This window comes from Solanum lycopersicum, chromosome 2 (genome assembly GCF_036512215.1).
Source record: "Solanum lycopersicum chromosome 2, SLM_r2.1".
NCBI lineage: Eukaryota > Viridiplantae > Streptophyta > Magnoliopsida > Solanales > Solanaceae > Solanum > Solanum lycopersicum.
Window position 1 is genome coordinate 61,092,699 of NC_090801.1, and position 19,907 is coordinate 61,112,605.

A 19,907-nucleotide genomic window follows, 5' to 3' on the forward strand; every position below is an offset into this window, starting at 1 on the left:
TTCTTTTTTGAGTTTATATTCATAGATTATAAATGGTTATATAGACAAATTATACACTAACAGATATTTAATAAATTTATCAATATAAATACGGAATCTATGTATAAAAATTATCGAATTTCCAAAAATCTGCACCTTACACCATAAATCCTGCTTTGAATTCAAGATCATAGAAGCTTATTTATATTCCTTCTATTTTTTATAAGTGAATAGTTGAATCTTTTTTTCATAGTTTAAAATAAATGAATAATTCAAAGTTTAAAAAAATTATTGAGCTTTTTTCATAATATTTTCCCCTCATTTAATAAAGTTCTTAACTACTAGTAAAAAGACTTGTATAAGTCATATAGTACACGCTTGTGTTAATTATTTGTAACTGACTTCACCAGATGCCAAAAGAGATTTTCACACACTAATTTTATATTTTAGCTAATCTTCACATTGATGATTACATCTATGTTCAAACACTATTAATGGTATCTTTAGACCATTTTTTATGGTTAAAAAAAAACTTAAAAGGTGACTTTAAGGAGGGGGGGGGGGGCGTTGTTGAGGTTGAGGTAGCCCTTATAAGAAAAGATCTCATGTAAGGGCACACAAGAATGTTTCCATATCGACTTCAAACAAAGAATATAAGTTTCAGAATCTTTTTTAATAATATTCTAATTCCTTATTCATTTTCTTCCTCTCTTTTTTCGAGTCATCTAATTATGAGTGCAAAGTTGAACAAAAAAATTTTAAAAAAATCATCTTCATTATCAAAATTCATAAGACATGGAAAATTTTTACGTAAGAAAATCCTAGTTGTAAATTTAAATGCCTTAACACAAGTAGACAAAATGGTGATAACAGTGACTAGCTAGCTATCTCCCTTATACTTATTACTCCCTTTTTATTTATTTTTTATACTTAAAAACATAAGACTTATAACTCCTTTCTCTCTTCATTCAAGATTAATTAGTTATCTTCCCAACCTCTCATGTTTTCACAAAATGATGAAAGGGCTAGAAATTCTCTGACTTTATCCATGAAGCTAGGAAAAAGCAGTAGCGATAAATCATCAGAGTTTTCTATAAGACCATACCTAAAATCCAGAATGCCAAGACTCTGATGGACACATGATCTTCATCGCTAGTTTGTCCGTGCTTTTGAGCGTCTTGGTGGAGTTAACCTATTTATATATATACACGCACACTAATTTGAAAAGGACTTTGTATGTACTAGTTATATATATAATTAAAGGAGTGATTCAGGTGCATAAATTAAATTTAGAATATTTTTTCTCAACCGCAATATTATTTGAAGTTCCATTTCAATTTTTTTTTCTTATGTTTCATTTTACCCTCTTTGAGTTTTGCCTGATTCCATATCAAATTTGAAAAGGACTTTGAACTTGTTGTAATAAGGCTAGATTTATTGTTAGGGTGATAAAAATTTATTTTGTCACATATAAGTATGTAACACCATTGAGTTAATTAAATACGTCTACCATAACTCGTTTGATCTTTTTTTATTTTTAATTAACTAAAGCAGAAGTTGCAAATGGGAGGAAGAGGAACGGAATTGATGGTCCAAATTCAATGAATTTTCCTCAGGGAAACCTTGTTTATCGTTACAATCATATCAATGGCAAAGCCGTTGTGTTTGATGGTTCAAAGCAAAAGAATTTTCCTCAAGGAAACCTTGTTCATTGTTACAATCATAATAATGACAAAGCCGTCATGTCTGATGGTTCCAATCAAATGAATTTCCGCAGGAAAACCTTGTTCATCGTTACAATCATAACAATGACGAATCCATGTTTGATGGTCATCTTAATCCAACTTAGACAACTAACTATTTGGACAAAATTGCTTCCAACTCTACTGTTTTTCCTCATCCATGGGTCGTCTGATTTTTCTTCACTTCCTTGTTCCTATTAAAATGGAACTCCAGAGCTAATATTGAATTTCAACGATGATATATGAAATTACATGTTTACCCCTTCCAGGAAACCTATGCCAGAGAAAAAGATGAGATTGGAAGGACAATGCTACATGTTTAGGGATTTCATCGATGGAACCATTACTATTCGAGTAATTAACGAAATCCTTAATTAACTTTTTATTAATTAACTTTCTTTACTTGACATATATAGTTACAAATGAGAATTTTTTATTTTTGTTTGGGCAGGATGGAGATGATGATAATAAAATCGTGCGAGCATATGGTATTAGCAATTTGCTAAATAAGAGTGCACTATGTCCTTGGAGCTAGCTATCTCTCAGTTCAGATATCTCGCTTGACCTCACCCTTGGTTAAAATCATTTGGTCTCTATAATTTCCTTAAGGGAAAAAAAAACTCTTTCAGGTAATCCTTATTAAATATATGCTAATACAAGGAAGTAACCTTCTTGTTTCTGTTTAAACTAACCTAGCTTAGCCAGGTTAATTAACACTTTGCAACTTAATTAGTTTTATAATTCACCTGAGATTGGTAAAGGTGCAGTGATACTTTATAATGTATTAAGTGTTTAGTTTCAACTGAAACGTACATATGTTAATCGACTTAATTATCTAAAAGTTTAAAAAGGTTATAAAATCAGAGAAAGAGTAAGCTGATTTTATGTTTTTAATTTTATACTTACGACACCTCTCCTTCGTGTGTGGGCTTGAATATTAATGTTTCTATTCTCAACCAAGCATATGAAAAATATTTTTGATAATGAATAGTGATGGTAAGAGTTAGACTTAATTAGGACCTCATTCGTTCTGATCTATAACATGTTAATTAACTAAATTGTGTGTAACTATTTCATCTAGAAATTTAAGTTACTGGATAGAGTATGAAAACAGTAAGAAGTTGTTAAAGTTAAAAATGATAAGATCTTATTATAAATTAATTATATTGAATCTTATAATATAAGTTATGCAATTTGAGTTGTTTGATGTGTGTTAAGACTTAGGTTGATCATGTAGTCGAGAAGGTGTTAATTAAAGTATGTCTATGGAAAGATGTAGTTGGCTTCTTTTTCTTTTTTCCCTCTCTATATAGTACATGATGACTATGTTACACACAATATGTATGAGCTAGTGATATTTCTACCTTTCAAATTCTTCATTATTGTACCAATTTTTGGACACCTATATAACTTGAGCTTGCAAATCCAAATATTCTCACACTCAAAACATCATACAATATTAATTACTCTTTTCTTCTACTAGGCAAAATGGCAACCACGATTCTTGTTGTTATTCTTATTATCACTAGTGTTCTTACTTACCCTATAAATGCGAGGAGCCTAATGGCAATGAAGGAAAAACCAAAAGCATCAGCTGATGAACAGAATGAATATTTCCAGCACCCTTTATCGCCTTTTTTTGGTGGTTTTGGTGGTGTTAGAGGTGCAATTAGGCCTCCATTTGGTTTAGGAGCCGGCTTTGGTGGATTTGGTGGTAGTATTGGAGGTGCTTTTGGAAGTGGTTTTGGTCCTTTCGCCGGAAATGGTGGAACAAGTAGTGCTAGAAGTGGAAGTGGAAGTGGAAGTGGAAGTGGATTTGGTTCTGGTATTAATGAAGGGTTTGGAAATAATGGTGGCAATAATCCTAATGATAAAATTGAAGGTGAACTTGATACAGGTGACCTAGGTGAGGGAGGTGATGCAACAATTAAAAATGATATGCACCACCATTGAACTTAAACTCACTAATTATTAATAAAAGATTGCTAAATCATAGCATCTAGTAGTATGAATTCGTTCAAAGAAAATATATTATTTATGTTTAGTTTCTATGAACTAGAACAAATAATAGTAGTGACTCAAATTGCACCTAGGAGAACTATTTATGCTCTTTGTTTTTCTCAATACTTTATGTTATTCAAATGCTAGCTATAACAAGAAAATTCATAAGTGAGATATTCTTAAATGTTCAATTAATGAAAATGTGTTACAGTTTAATTCATGTTTGTTTGTTGTTATATATATGAACATCTTACATAAATGTGAAGTGTCTCAAATTTGAATAGAAATTTGAGAAAATAGAAAGGGGGACCATTTACAAAGGCTACACTACACAGGCTTTTGTTGAGGTGAGCACAACGAAAACATTGACCCTCCAAAGTCCAAATTCCAACATCAAAACCAACTTTGGTAGATTCATGATCCTAAAGAGCTAACAAATGGGCCTTGCGTTCCCAAATAGGCTGATGACGCATTTGAAAATGAGACAACACCCATGGATCGAGTTTGAACTTTAAGTATAAGAAAAACTTCGATAGAGAGTGTTTTCTCAAAATGGAGACGTACCAGCAAAAACAAAAAGAGACACGCTCCCCTCACATAAACTATCGTGGAAATGAATCAATTTGGATCCTCGATTTTTATAATTTCAATAGATCAATATGACTTCACAAACATTTTTCTGTATTATTTTTAAGACTTGTTATCTAAAAAATAATTTTTTCTTGATAAATAACATAAAATTGAAATTAAATTTATAAAAGACTACAAGATCAAAGAATTTCTATCGTGATCTCCTACATTTCCAAAAACTCAAGAATTATTAGTGTCTGACTAGTATAATCTCAAGAATTTATTCACATCTAATTTGACCGATTTATACAAGTCGGGGACCAGTTTTACAAGAATTCTAATCAAAGAAATAAATTAAAATAACAAAAAAAGAAGAGGGTCCTACGGTAATTCGAAAAGAAGTTAAAAACAATAAATTATTAACTGTTTTTTAGATTGAACATTTATAACCTATACATAAGCAGGTCTTATAACGGAGATATTGTTTGATTAAAGTACTAATTTATTACTAATCCACAACAATTATCATTTTTCCAAAAGAAACAATGATTAAGAAAAACAAAATGGTCCATTTGTTTATTATTTGAACGCCGTTCTACAGCCAAACATGTCTGAGCGTATTAATTATGTACCTTCTGTTATCAATTTAGTTAGCTTTTATACAGTAAAGAAAGAAAATGATGTAAAAGAAAATTCTTTAATATCATTAAAAGTTTACTATATATAATCGCTCATAATAAATGATATTTGTTACTAAAAAAATAACTCTGCTATATAATGTTTTAAACTATACCAATAGTGATTAAAGAAATGAAAACTATATTATCGATTAAAGATGGAAATCCTTTGTTTTTTCAATTGTTCGGGTACATATATAATGCCATTTATTATAAATTTCCTAATGTATACTATATTTTTGAGCTAATTTAGCATAGATTAATTAAAGACAACTACAGCGGACAGCTAGGGTTAATGCTTTTATTTTTGTTAATTTAAGTTATATTATGATACGTAATTAGACACTTGGAATATCAAATGCATATTTGGTATGGGAAAACATCTAGAATATCCATCTAGAGGGCACTATATAAATTTAAAACTTAAAACTGAAGTTGAAGATATATATATATATTATACTACCTATATATAGTATAGATCAAGTGGAGTAGTTTGTACAATTGTATTACATTTAAAAGATTTAAGAAGAAGCTTGAATATTTGGTGCATGGAAAAAGACAAAGTAGAGCATTCTCAAATCTAAAAAAATTAAAAATTAAAAAAAAAATGTGCAAGAGAATGATGAACATGAAAATGGAATTATATTATGTATACTTTTTCTAAATTGCTTTATCGTATTCTATCTTTATGAGTTCATGATGGAAAAAGAAGATGCACAACATAGACACTCCATTTGGGATGTTCCTTTTTCTTTTTCTTTTTTTTGGGTTATTCTTAACAAATCAAATATTCCTATTTTATAGTAAACTTATATTGTACAACGCAAATAAGCAAATCCAAAAGAATTTGGGAGTTCTGAGTTTTGAAAGTAAAACGGAATATATTTATCACTAATCATCACGTATGAGTAAAAAGTTAGTGAATTTATCAACCAACTAATGGATGCATTCTTTCTCCTAACCATGTTTCTTAAGATATAAACTTCATTAAACTACTTTCATAGTAATTACTACTTGATATAATTTAACGTGAAAATTCAATAGGGAGAAGTATTATTTACTAACTACATATTTTAGCAAGCGATCTATATAGGGTAAAAGGAATATCGACTTTGACATATGAGTTTGCCTGGTGTCATCACTCTTGGTTTGGTTTGGAATTATTAAAAAAATCAAATCGATCCTAAACCAAACTGACGTAATATATTTATAAATTTAATAGTTAGATATATCATTTTAAATTTTGACTTGTCATTTTTTAAAAATATTTTATTTTGTATTTAGTTTGATTGCAACATTTAATCTTATAAATATAACATACCGAAAGTATTTTGTATTCATGTGACTTTTTTTAATCTTTATCAAGATTTCTAATCATTAACGTTGTAAGTTCTAACATATCACACATATAAGTAAAAAGTATATCTATTTGATTTCTTTTTGAATCACTACTTATAACATATAATTAAAAAAAAAAAACTCAAAAGAACCGACTAAAATTTAAAAATAAAACCAACTCTGTATAGATTCGATTTAATTTATCGATTCAATAAACCCGCATAATTAATTTAATTCTTTTTAAATAAAAACTCAAATCAAACTAATCTATATACGCCACAAACGTCCTCTATTTGTTTTTCAAAAGATGAAATCTAATGGAAGTGGTATACTATTTTCATTTGGAAGGTATCTGCGATGTTGATGTATATAACTTAAATATTTTTGTTGTTGTAATTAAATTCTGATCGAAGTAGAATGTCTAGTTAGATGAAATTAGTCGAAAATGTATCCTCTCATTGACCAAAAGTTAAATTAAAGTGGTCCTTAGGGAATTTGGGATCAAAAGCTGGAATATATTATAATTTAAATTCAAGTGGTCCTTAGGGAATTTGGGATCAAAAGCTGGAATATATTATAATTTATATATAATTATAAGTAAACGAAAGGAATGTTGACTTTCTGATAATGTTTGGACCATGAGTGACAATATGGGTGCAAATACCAGCTCCATTTTTGTTCCTTGCCACAAGTGCACTTCAAGTATATATCCAATGGAATGCCACTATACCAATAATATCACCAAATTATTTCTTTCTTTATTCATATCGTTTTGCCAATTATTTTATTTATCTCCAATCATAAATAGTACACTCACATGGGCTGCATAAACAAACAATTTCTCAAAATTGGAAAAACAATAAATAATTTTTAATCACATATTTCAAATTTATATTTTTAAAAATCAAAAATAATTCTTGATAGAAAACGTTTCTTCTTTTAATACGCTGGAAGAATCTGTATTAGTCTAGTCCTAAAATTAGTATCTTACGTAAAAAGATAAAGAAATTCTTCTACTTGCTCTTACTCTTTTCCTATGTCAATAGAAGTACAATGGTTCTAAACTCCATAACATTTATTTGGTATTTAATAGAAAAAGTATGTAGAGCTATAAATAAACCAGAATGACACCTGGAAATCATGATCAAAACGATTCCAAAATCTTTGTTAAGAATTACCTTAATTTAGTGAAGATATAGGCACCAACTCCACTATTTCATTGTCGATTATCATAATGTACAACATTAACATGTGTAAGCCTTAGGTTTAATCACATGTAGTCCTATTGTCTTTACTATGTTTAAAAATTCCATTAATATCTAATTTGTTGGCAACTTTTGTGATTTCTCTTGTCGTTACAAATAATTGGAATTAGACCGAACCATGATCCTTTGGTTAGGGGTATCTCTAGTTCAAACAACTCATAATCCATACTAGATTTGTATAGGGTAATAAATGTATTAACGTGAACTCAATAATTTTTATCAAACATTATATATAATTATGTTTCAATATGTTTCTCTTAATTTCTTTTTAGTTCATTTTAAAAGAATGTCTTTTTTTGACAGCTCTTTGATTCTAATATTTCACGTAATATATTTAAGAACGTAAAAAATAGAAACATTTTGATATATTCTACATATCTTAAATTTAAGACCGGATACAAAATTTATATAAAAACAAATTACTTTCTTAGAGTGTATTATTAATAAAAAAAGCTCAGTAAATATTTGACTGTAAAACTAATTATATTATTTTAAATTGTTATAAAAACACGTAACTTTCAATTGTGAATACGCCTCGACACTAAATAATATTTTTTACCAACTAAATATCAATAATTTTAAGTTCCTGGAAATAATTTAGTAGCCTGTCAATTCATTGTTGACCATTTTCCTTTTTATAATTTCAACACATGCTCTTTCAACTTACAATAATTTGAGATATGTTCAAATGATTGCATGAATAATATGGCTATAAATAGAGGAGTCATTTGCACAAAAAAGAAACCAAGAAGTGGAAGCTCAAAAGTTGGTCACTGGACTCACTACTCATCAGTACTGAGCTTACACTAATTGTTATTTGAAGAGTCATGGCTATTTCTAGTCGTTCATTGCGTGTGGCTCTTCTTGTACTATGCATTGTTATGGCATGTATGGAGGAGGGACACGGCGAGGATGGATATGATTATTGTGACTATGGTGGATGGCGTGGCTGCAAGAGTTTTTATAATCGTGGTGGAGGAGGAGGAGGAGGAGGTGGTGGGGGTGGGGGTGGAGGAAGTGGTTATGGAGGTTCGGGACATGGAGAGGGTCATGGTGCAGGGGCAGGTGTGGGTGTGGGAGGTGGTGGAGGTGGAGGCGGCCAGGGTGGTGGTGGTGGGGATGGAGCTAGCGGTTCTGGTCATGGTGAAGGATTCGGAGCTGGAGCTGGAGTTGGTACAGAAGGTGGTGGAGGTGGTGGAGGGTCTGGTGGGGGAGGTGGTGGTGGTGTAAATGGAGGGTATGGTCATGGTAGTGGTTTTGGAGCAGGTGTAGGTTTTGGAACTTTTGGTGGACGTAAAGGTGGTGGTGGTTTTGCTGGGGGAGGTGGAGGAGGTGGTGGTGGTGGTGGTGGTGAGGGTGGTTCTGCAGGAGGATCAGGTCATGGTAGCGGCTTTGGTGCTGGAGTTGGTAGGGCAGGTGGAGGTGGTGGAGGAGGAGGAGGAGGTGGCGGCGGTGGAACCAACGGTGGATATGGTCATGGAAGTGGTTTCGGGATGGGTGCAGGTTTTGGTAGCAATGGTGGTGGTGGTGGAGGAGGAGGGGGAGGTGGGGGCAGCAATGGCGCTGGTGGAGGTTCTGGCCATGGTAGTGGTTCTGGAGCAGGTGGTGTTGGTGGTGGTGGTGGTGGTGGAGGTGGTGGAGGTCGAAATACTAATGAAGAGAATGGTAGTGGTTCTGGTTATGGTGAAGGAGAAGGCAGTGGATATGGTGGCAATTTTAGTAATGATGATAATGGTGGCATTGGAATGGGATTTGGTATGGGTATGGGATTTGGCTTTGGCATAGGAACAGCTACAGTAAGTGGAAATGCTAGTCCAATTGATGAAGCTAGCAAGAATGGTGACAAACAACCCTAAAGTCTCTCTCACTCCCCACTTTGCTCAAAACCAATCATTTGCCATGCAAATTGTATTTGTTTTTTATTTCCTGCTCTACTATTATTAAAGACAATAATTCGGATAAGCTCAAGATTCATGATGTACAATGCCACTATGAGCAATTTCTTTGCATATTCATTTCAATTAAAGGAACTTTTACCATTTCTCTTCTTTTGTTTTGGTTGTATGATTGAACCAAAGTAGTTAGGGAGTACATGATTTATTTTTTCATGACTGATCATTTCCAGGAGTTTCGCCCTGTTGAATAGCCTATTGATCAACATCAGAGTTCAGATATATGGTGTTTGATCTTATATATAAGCTGTCACTATAAAAATATAGCAATATGTTCAGCAAAAGTTCACAGTGAGCAGTGTTCAAAGCAGCACAGACTGATTCACTCAATATATCCTTTTTATATTCTTTGCTCTCTGAAGATTTAATGGAAGTTTGCACGTTGAACATACATTGATGTAGTAGAATATTAATGTTAACAGAGAATGGACAAAGGAAAGAAATGTGTACATATCTTGTTGAACTACATATCTGTTAAGTCCAGATTCTGGATCTACTGCTTCATCCTCTAGGCCACTGTGGACTCACAACCTAAAAAAATAATTAAGGAAAAAATATACCCCGTGAATAAAAAAGAACATGTTACGAACAAAAACCAACACCAAGTTTTGTTTTTTGGCCTACTGAAAAACATGAATTTTGAAACCAAAAGTTCCTTGTATGTAGTAAATATCATTTATAGTTTCTTTGTTAACATACCTTTTACGAACATCTTATAGAAGGATATACAGTAATAATCACCATCTGTAGATTAGTAGTCCAACAGTTGAGATATCATTTACATCCTCATTATTCTCTGATGTTGAAGGAATTAGTTTTTTATGTTAATACTAATTGTCATTATTATTATTAGTTTATAACCGTAGTATCTGGATCAGCTTGTGCTCAATTTGACTAATTCCATGGGGTACTTGCTACCTCTCACCAGCACAAGTATCCAATAACTCTGTCCACCAAAGTTGGATGTGTCACTATTTTTTATCAAATCATAAAACAAGGGATGATCTTTATTATGTCCTGGTATGCTTTTAGTTCAAAAAATGAGATAATTTTTGCTTAATTTTTTCTCTGAGGCAAAAAACAGATGCAAACCATGAACACTAGAAGATAAGAGTTTGTGTCATGCTTTAATTTATCTATACTTAATTAAGCATGCCTAACCACTGAGATCTATTAAACCGGAAAATTGAATCATGAATCAGGAATTGCATATTTCTGTTAATATTGTTTTGGAAAGATTATTAGAAGTAGAAAGTTGGCTATTGAAATCACCTCTAGAGTGGTAAAAACTAATCTCATCCGGCTAGCAACAACTGATGGCTCTTCAGCATGGCCGGCAACTGCCATCTGCTCTAGTTGGAGAGTCTTCACTGGGAGCCTTCAGGAGCAGAGAAGAGAGTGTTAATACACAATTAACTACACTCGGTACAAAAAAATGAACTTCCAATAAATTCCTCGAAGAAAAACGTTGATGACAGATTTTCCTCTTAACAACAAAATATCTAATTTAGGATGGTATACCCTCCGGCTATCTTACCATGCCATTCCTCTCACAAAGTATGCATTTGCTATGATTGCACAGAAGCCCTTCCACTGGACTATCATTTCATCAGAAACTGGGGATGTGGATGACCATCGAACTATAGTTGGTTGAGGTGTACATAGGATGGTGATGAATATAATGCTCAACCACATAATACACTCATCAACCTGCACCATAACCAGATGTCGTCATTAAATAGCTGTCATCACAGATCTTTAGTTGCCATGGAGGTTCACATGATTATAGAAACTTGCATCCGATATATGTAATCAACTGATTATAGACCTTATATCCTTTTTAAAATGAGGAAACTCATACATCTGGAGAAAAAATTTAACACCTATCTTACCATTCTGGCAGTAGATCATTACACAGTAGCATGGACAAAATTTAACAATTTATAAGCACCCTTGTTCTTTTCCAGACACCTTTTCTCATCCCAAAATTAAGGAGGAATCCCTGAAAGACTAGGCCAGTGTTTTCAGAATGAAAGTCGATATCAAGAGTTCCTAAAGAAACTTCACAAGAAAACAAATATTGCTTCTAATCAAAATCCTCAACTCCTAATAAACTAGTGTACCTGAAACCAAACAGCAGCAGAACATTTTATTTCAATGTATGCTAGTGTTACACTGTTACTACATTAAGGAAAGAGGCAGTCTACAAAGAATCATTGAGATACCCCACCTTGGTGCCAGTCAGTGGGAAGAAAGTCAATGATTTGGCAACTTAACGGCAAATAAATGGCGACAAATCTTCATTCAACTTCCTCAGTATTATATTATGGACTATGTACATACTGTATAATCCTAGATACAGAAACAGTAGCATCCACAGGGTTCCACAAAGCTGCAAACCATATTCAATTATTTTGTATCCATACGTATCCCTGATTGTGCAATGCGAAAGTGACTCACCTCCACAGATAAAATCTTGGATTTCAGGCTGGTACTTCCTCCATATGTTTCCATGGCTTCAATTTCAACACCTGATTCCTTCAAAGAAAACAGTTCTTTCCTCAATCCTTCATCAGTACATCCCAAAGCATATGCATTCACACCGGCACTGATGAACTCCTGAAAGATCAGAATCATAACAATGCACAAAGAGAGCAACAAACAGAAGTTACAGAGGAAGGAAGAAATAACTGAGAATACTTTTAAGTTGTCACCTCCTCCGCGCTCAAGAAAATTCTTGTATCGCCTGAACAGACTGATGGCTATATTTCTGGAGGAGCGATACTCATTTTCAGGTGAAGTAGCATCTTGTGACCGACACTGAAGAAACCATGAAACAAGAGCTATATAAGGATATGTTAAATGTCAAGAGAAATAAAATGTTCTAATAAGCACTTACCAGCAATCTATATGAAGCGGACTGCTGAGAGAGTTTATAAGTTTTCAGTTGATTTGGCCAGTTCCAAGAAAAAGAACAACTGCTGACTCCTTTAGCAGGAGACCTCACAAGGGTAGCGGAACTAAGATTACTTATCGAAGGATTGACATTTTTACTCTTGCAAGGAATGAGTTCATGTAGCACACTAGTATCCAGAAATGACTGACAGCTGCTAATGGCTTGTGGATTTTGAAGCCCTAACATTGTTGAACCATGATACACTCACCTTGAAGCAACAAGAAAAGATAAAAGAACAAAATTCAGAATAGTTTAGTGTTGTAAAGGATGACTATCTAGTTTCTAAGATCTTTAAAAACCACTCTATGTTTCCTTGAGTAAGTGAAACAGGGAAACCAAAACGAATTCAAATGTTATCCCTTTTGTGGCTTCAATATATCTGTTTCTTCTCGACAATACAACATTAAATGACTGGACTTTCACACCCATATTTCTCCCAAATCAAAACCTTAACACTATCGATTGGTAACTAAAAATACACAATCTATGCAAATTGACACTATGAACTAGTTCATTTACATTATGATCATATCTATTATCTGCTTTCACCTTTGATGAATAATCCAATAAGAAGGGTTCTGTCTACAACTCTACACACAACAACAGAAAGTTACCAGCATGAACTACTACAACATCTACACCTTAAGCTTCTGTTAAGGATTCTCACAATTCATTCTAACACTGAAAAATTGTTAAACTCATGAAGTAATAGCAAATTTAAGATATTGATTTAATACAAAGTTAAAAGACCACACCAACAAAGAACTTGAAGGGGAAGATGAGACACACTTGGCAGACTAGGTTTTCAAAATCAATTTCAATTTTATTTAGAAAAGAATAAACCTTAAACTAACCTTATCAGCGATTTCATCCGCACAGGAAGAGATATGTAACGAGGAAGATGAGAATTCAGTTTAACAATAAGTGAATCAGAAAAAAAGATGAAGAAGATAGCCACATACCTATAAATATAAATATGGATTCTGTGAAGATATAAGCTGTTGGGACCACGAATTTCATGAATGGTTCTAAGTTTTCTTCATCTCAATTCCTTTTATTTTCCACCAAAAGTTTCAATTCTGATTTTTTTTTACGTTGACCTTTCTTTGTCTGATTTTCATTTTGTACCTTTTTGCTAGGTAAATTTAAGGTCAACTTTCACGTAACAAATAAAAAATTTATATTTATATGTTATAGCAAAATTTATATGTTCCATGACAAATATATAATTATATAATTCGCTATATATATACAATTATATGATTCGCTGATCTAAATTGTTTAATTTGTTAGCCTCGCTATACATATATAATTGTATGATTAGCTCGCCTAAATTGTATAATTCGCTGGCCTATTTCGCTGCAATTATATAATTTGCTGGTCTATTTCACTGCAACTGTATAATGCGCAATTGTATAATTCGCTGGTTTATTTTGCTGCAATATATGTATAAAATTTGCTTTGTATAATATTGAATCGAAGTAAAATGTTTGTATATTGCATAATTATAAGTGTATAGGAAAATATATGTTTTTCTCTCGCTTTATACAAAAACAGAAACGCAAAGTTTATACACTTCTGTTGTATAAAGCGAGAGAAAATTGTATTTCATTGCAATTGTATAATTTGCAATTGTATAATTCGCTGGCCTTTTTTCGCTGCAATATTTGTATAAAATTTGCATTTGTATACAATTGAATCGAAGTAAAATATTTGTAAATTGTATAATTAAGTGTAGCACGAAGATATATATTTTTGCATGTGTATATACAATTTTCTTTCGCTTTATACAAAACAGAAACAAATTTCATACACTTCTGTTGTATAATGCGAGAGAGGCGAGCAGGGGAAGAGTGGCGAGCGAGAATGGGAGTGGGAAGCGAGAGTTTAGGGTGAGAGGCGACAGGCAAATGTTGACAAACGTTTGCTATGAGACACAATTAAATCAAACAGTAGTTACTCCATTTATTTTAGATTATTAGTTTACTATTATATACAATTATCCCTAAATTTAATTGATCAATTTTCACAAATAATCATTATAATAAATTTAATTATATTTTATAGTTATAGTTTACATACTTACGAATTGTAGCTACAGTTTAAATTGTCTCATTTTTATAATTCGCAACTTTCTTTAATTTACGTGTACATTTGTATAATTCAATTATTTTTAAATAAATTCAAAATAACGAATTTCTACAAAAATACCAGGGTAAATAGTTATATAAATTTTCAATTACACAAAAGTTAAAAAAAATTATATTCTATAAATTCTGAATTATAAAATCGTGCGAATTATAAAAAGGTAAAAAATTGAGTTGTTTAATTATAACTAAAAGTATGTCAAAAATAATAATTAAGGTAAATTAAAATTATCTTAAATAATTAACTAGTATATCTTTACTTATATGCTAACTTTTCCAATTCCAAAAAGTCTAATTATTATTAGTTATATATAGATCAACTAATTTCGATACTAAAATTAGAAATACAGACCAATTTGAGAAAGAGTGGCTATGAGATTGTTGCTATCCAAAATTTCTGCATGAATTCGTCTGCCTGAAATTATAGATATATGAGGGGCCACTTTCGCAAACCCCACCACACAATTTCCAAAACCAACGAGTACCTTCTAAAGAAAAACACTAAATCGAAGATGATTTATGTAACTATTAAATATTTTGCCTAATTGATATTATACTCTGTTAGTTAATTCCTTAACTATTTTTATATCTTAGAACAATCCTGCTCTCTGATCGACGTTTTATAGTCTTCATAATTAGAAGGTAAATTATTTATATATTAAATTAATATAATATTTTATTTTATTTGTAATTTAAAAATTGATATAATTAATATATGTTTAAGTTATTAAGCAACTAATATTATATGACTAATTGAATCCTTCATAACTAAAACTACAATAAAGTAATGCATAAATCAAATTTACTCATAATTAATATTTGCATTATTCATATTTGGATAAGTTAAATCGATAACACTTTAACTTCACGAGTGTTTATATCAAATCAGTAAATCAGTGTAAATGTATGACATGTATTTGATAAGTATTAGTATTAAATTTTCAACCTTTAAAATCTCATAATAAATTTATGATATATATTAAATTATATATTTAGTGATTTGATATAAATATGAATAACTTTTTACCTAACAAATGTGTCATGTAATAATATACAAGTACCCCTCAATTTATGCCAAAAATCTTAGAGACACACGTATACTATACTAAGATCCTATTATCCTTGAATTTATTTTATTAATAATTTTCTACTCTTTTTCGGCCTACATAACAGTATCTTATTGACCCACTGTTAATTGACTTTTTTATTTCAAGTTAGTGTCACGTAGGTCAAAAAGGGGTATAAAGTTACTTATAAAATAAGTTCAAGAGGGTAATAGAAACTTAATATAGTATAAGTGTGTACTTGGAATTTCGGGCATAGATTGAACGGGTTACTTGTGCATTTTTCCCGTGTGTCATTAGAATTTAGCTAAAAAAGAAGTTACTAAGAAGATAAAATACACAGTAAAAATCAATTTCAAGAACTAATAAATCATTAATACAATTAACAATAGGATACAAACACATAAACATCAACGCTCTCCACTAAAGACCAGAGAGAAGCTAAATATGGCTCCCTCCCGAAATAACAAAGTGTGAGGAGGGGGAGGGAGGATAATTTATTTGAACATTAACAAATCCTCCTCAATTATTGATCTGCACACGAACAAAGATGACTTGAAAAGTAATTAAATTGGAAGGACAACTTCCTTAATGTTCAAACTTGGCACCGTTCTGGCAGAGATTCTTACGCTTAGCAGCAAATGTCTCAGCTACTAATATGGGAAATGCAATGGTTGCATCACAATGCACCTGCATTCAACAAATCGAAAACAGTACAAGAAAATTAGAATCTCACATCCTATAAATATATATTAGTTAGAGGGTTATAAGTTGTTAACCTTTGCGCTCTTTGCACCAACACGTATCTTCCCCCATGATACGGCTTCATCAGGACGGGCACCGGAGTCACTACCATCATACTCCTGTGCAGTGTTAATTAAGACAGCAAAATCTGCACCATTGCGCATCATATTTGCATTGCAAATATGGTGCTTAGGCAGTCCTCCGCCCAAGATAATTATTCCTGTCTTCCTCAAACCAGCATGGACAGCTTCATTATCCATTGCCCTCACATCTGGTTATATAATTCTTTATTGTCAAACAAATTCATGATGAAAGAATTAGAATCACTTGATCGATCGATAAGATAGTGATATGATACCTCCAACAATGTCTAACACTAGACCAGGATTACGATCTTGGTCTCCCTTTTGGTAAGAATGAAAATATAGCATGTCACCTATTGATCCATCCGTCAAGCTAGGGCAGAAGACAGGAATTCCGTGCTGAGAATGATAAATACACATTAGTTTATAAACTCAGAATCAAATTAAATAAGCACTAATAACAAACCTTGTAAGCCCAATACAAGTATGAGGTTTCATCATTAATCTCTTTGCCAAGTCGAGCAATCACTTTAGATGGTGTCCATAGAACGTTCTGTAACACAAAAAGAAGCTAAATAATGACACACAGAAACGCAATTAATTAATGAGCCAAGAGTACTAGATAGGTACCTGATTAGTCTGCTCGTCATACATTTGGTCAAAAATTGGCATGATCCAATCCTCAAATTTGCAGTAGTTATCATTTGGAACCAATAAATTACCAATACGGTTCAATGCTTTGGACCGTAGAGCAGCTCCAGGTAAAGCAAAGTCCCCCTTATAAGTCGGTGCGAGGCATTTTATGAGATCCTCTTCAATACCACCAGCTGTAGTAACCAAAACGTCAACCTGTAGGGAGGGAACACTAAGGTTCAAACTTGACGGTAATAGAGACATAAAGTAATGGAAATGGTACTGACCATACGGTGCTGAACAAGGTAACGAATGGTCTCTCTAACACCAGAAGAAACAAGGTTTGAAGTGAACCCCAAAAATATTTTGCACGTTATCGACTCTCTATATGCAATATCTCTTTCTCTTGCGCTGCAATCCTCCGTGGGCACCTCGTGTGAAAGCCTCCAATTTAGCTTCAAAAACACGAATTTCAAGCTTGTGGAATCTAACTTCAATCTTAAAAAAAAAAGTGAAATCTAACCATTTGATTAACAATGTCAATGGCGTCACCAAGATTAGAAGCTTGGAAACCAGTGGAAATCATGGATTTGATAAGCTCAGAATAGTTAACGCCTTTATTGAAGTCGTAGCCCACAATTTTAGTGCAAGAACCTTCTAGATCTTCCGAAGATTCTTTCAGAACTGCCGATCTTACCGATTCCATCAGGTTGCCGTTCATTATTGCTAGATTATGCAAATTAGTTTTATTTTATGTTATGAATCGAAATCCAAATGGGGAATTTAAATATGCGCACATAATAGTAGGCACTTCGCATCATTATAAATTACAACTAGACTACCTAAATTAAAAAATGGTTATGACAACTAGGTTTCCATTAAATAAATCTTTTATGTAGTTTTCATATCTACTCCAAGATTTTAATCGAACAATCACCCATTTTATTTTGTTTTGTCCATATCTTTTCTGATTTTTGTTGTCTTCGTACTTCTTTATTTTGCTTTATTTTTATTTGTTCGTATTAATTAATTATTTTACCAACGAAATAATGTCTCATATTCTCTTTGTTCGTTTTTGGTTATTATCATTTTATATGTTATGCTTTTTAAGAAATTGAATAACTTTATTATTGTTATTTTACTATAATAAAAATTATTTTAAACAGTAATTAATATTTATGTCGTTCGAAATCTAAGTTTCCTATCTTCCTATTCCTATTATGGAACCTAATTGTCACATGCATGTGTATCAACACATTGGTATGCGTAAAACTAATTATTGAAAACTTATGGTATGCGTAAAAATAATTATTGAAAACTTGAAAGTACCTATTTATTGATTCACTTTGGAAGTCTCGAAAAAGTACAAGTTGTAAAAACTACGGGAAAGATCATGCATATTTCATAACTAAATTAAATTCATGTAATAATATGTTTTTTTAGGTTTCAATTTAGATAGGTTAATTTAGTATGGCATAAAATTCAAAAAATCAATTTTTTTATTTATTAAAAAATTGTGATCTAAGAAAGTCTTTTACCATTCATTAATAATGCAAGAATATGCAAACGAGTTTCTGTAGTACTCCTATTTTTCTTCAAAATTGTAGTGACATTTTAAAAAGAAATTATTTATCGAAAAAAATAAGGGTGTGACAGTTTTTGCTGTTTGACATTTCTATACACGAGGAGTTTATGTTGTAAATCTAAATCTGAATCAAAATGAGGCTGTTAACTAATGCACAATATTAGGCGGTGTTCTGGTATCAAATGAGCGGGTTGAGTTGAAATTGAAGATATTAAAATGAATTGAAATAGAAATCAAATTGAGTCTTGACTCGACCTAATTTACTTTGGCTCAAATGGACTAAAAATATGGTTGAGTCATGACCTACCCCTTTTGACTATGCTTAATCTCAATAATTTTAACATATTCATATTTAACTTTTATAACCATAATTTTGAATTTCAACTCAATAAATTTAAAAAAATAACTTAAACGAATAAATAAATTCTAAAAGATATAAAATATATATCAATGATACCTTCAATATAGGAATATACATTACTCAATTCAAATAAAGAGTCTTAAAACGTATTGAAATTCAAGACTATATTAAACTGAATTGAAAATTCTCTTAAAATGAATTACGACTTAAATAAATTGGAATTAAATCCAATTCAAATTATCTTCAGTCCAATTTAAAATTTTTAAATGAGTTTGGAAAAACTATTTGTAGTTGAGCTCATTTTTGACAACTAGAATGTCCCAAAAAATGGTTGTGACAATTAGGTTTCCAAAAGAAAAAACTTTTCTATTTAGCTTAGAAATGTGAAGCTCGGGACGATCGAGAACAATTTTGTCAGCTTAGGGGGAAATTAAATAATTAATTCATGTTTATTAGTCAATTTAATTAATTAAAATAAAATAAATTTTCTGTTCATTAATTGAAAATTTGTTTTTAAGAGAATACTAAATAAGGATATAATAATAAATTTATCTAATTTCTTAAGAAACGTAAAATATAAAAGAATATATATAAATAGACAAGAACAAATAATTAATACTATCAACCAATTTACTTTTTTCTGTGTAGTAATTTTAACTATTATCATTATTTGGACAATTTTGACAAATATCTTTCTTCACAAACAAAGATTTTATAATGAACAGCCGGAGTATGAAAAATCGTTTGATAAATTTTTCAAATTAACAATAATGAAGGACAAAAATGAATTAAAAACGCATTTACAATATA

At 31.5% G+C, this 19,907-nt stretch overlaps 3 protein-coding genes across 6 annotated transcripts; 1 reads left to right on the forward strand and 2 right to left on the reverse strand.

Moving 5' to 3' along the window:
• The first annotated feature begins 8,399 nt into the window (after positions 1 to 8,399).
• LOC104646022 (glycine-rich cell wall structural protein 1-like) lies at positions 8,400 to 9,428 on the forward strand. Its single transcript, XM_010319009.1, has one exon. The coding sequence runs from the start codon at positions 8,400 to 8,402 to the stop codon at positions 9,426 to 9,428; it is 1,029 nt and encodes a 342-aa protein (XP_010317311.1).
• A 417-nt stretch (positions 9,429 to 9,845) lies between these two features.
• On the reverse strand, positions 9,846 to 13,577 carry LOC101249700 (uncharacterized). 4 transcript variants are annotated; one of them, XR_002026854.3, is made up of 8 exons: positions 13,443 to 13,574; positions 12,424 to 12,688; positions 12,225 to 12,344; positions 11,985 to 12,143; positions 11,062 to 11,234; positions 10,797 to 10,902; positions 10,224 to 10,470; positions 9,846 to 10,055 (listed from the first exon to the last, which is right to left on the reverse strand). XR_002026854.3 is itself a non-coding variant. In XM_069293728.1 (7 exons), the coding sequence occupies exons 2-7, from the start codon at positions 12,664 to 12,666 to the stop codon at positions 10,026 to 10,028; spliced, it is 831 nt and encodes a 276-aa protein (XP_069149829.1). In that variant the 5' UTR covers positions 12,667 to 12,688; positions 13,443 to 13,577; the 3' UTR covers positions 9,846 to 10,025. The 4 variants fall into 4 exon arrangements, 2 of the variants coding, with proteins under 2 accessions (XP_069149829.1, XP_004232700.1); XR_002026853.3 differs by having other exon boundaries at positions 13,335 to 13,504; XM_069293728.1 differs by lacking the exon at positions 10,224 to 10,470 and having other exon boundaries at positions 13,443 to 13,577.
• Positions 13,578 to 16,040: 2,463 nt separating this feature from the next.
• LOC101249422 (deoxyhypusine synthase-like) lies at positions 16,041 to 18,005 on the reverse strand. Its single transcript, XM_004232651.5, has 7 exons — positions 17,675 to 18,005; positions 17,439 to 17,606; positions 17,149 to 17,367; positions 16,985 to 17,071; positions 16,794 to 16,917; positions 16,471 to 16,706; positions 16,041 to 16,381 (listed from the first exon to the last, which is right to left on the reverse strand). Exons 1-7 carry the CDS (start codon positions 17,870 to 17,872, stop codon positions 16,280 to 16,282), a joined length of 1,134 nt encoding a protein of 377 aa, XP_004232699.1. The 5' UTR covers positions 17,873 to 18,005; the 3' UTR covers positions 16,041 to 16,279.
• Between the last annotated feature and the right edge of the window lie 1,902 nt (positions 18,006 to 19,907).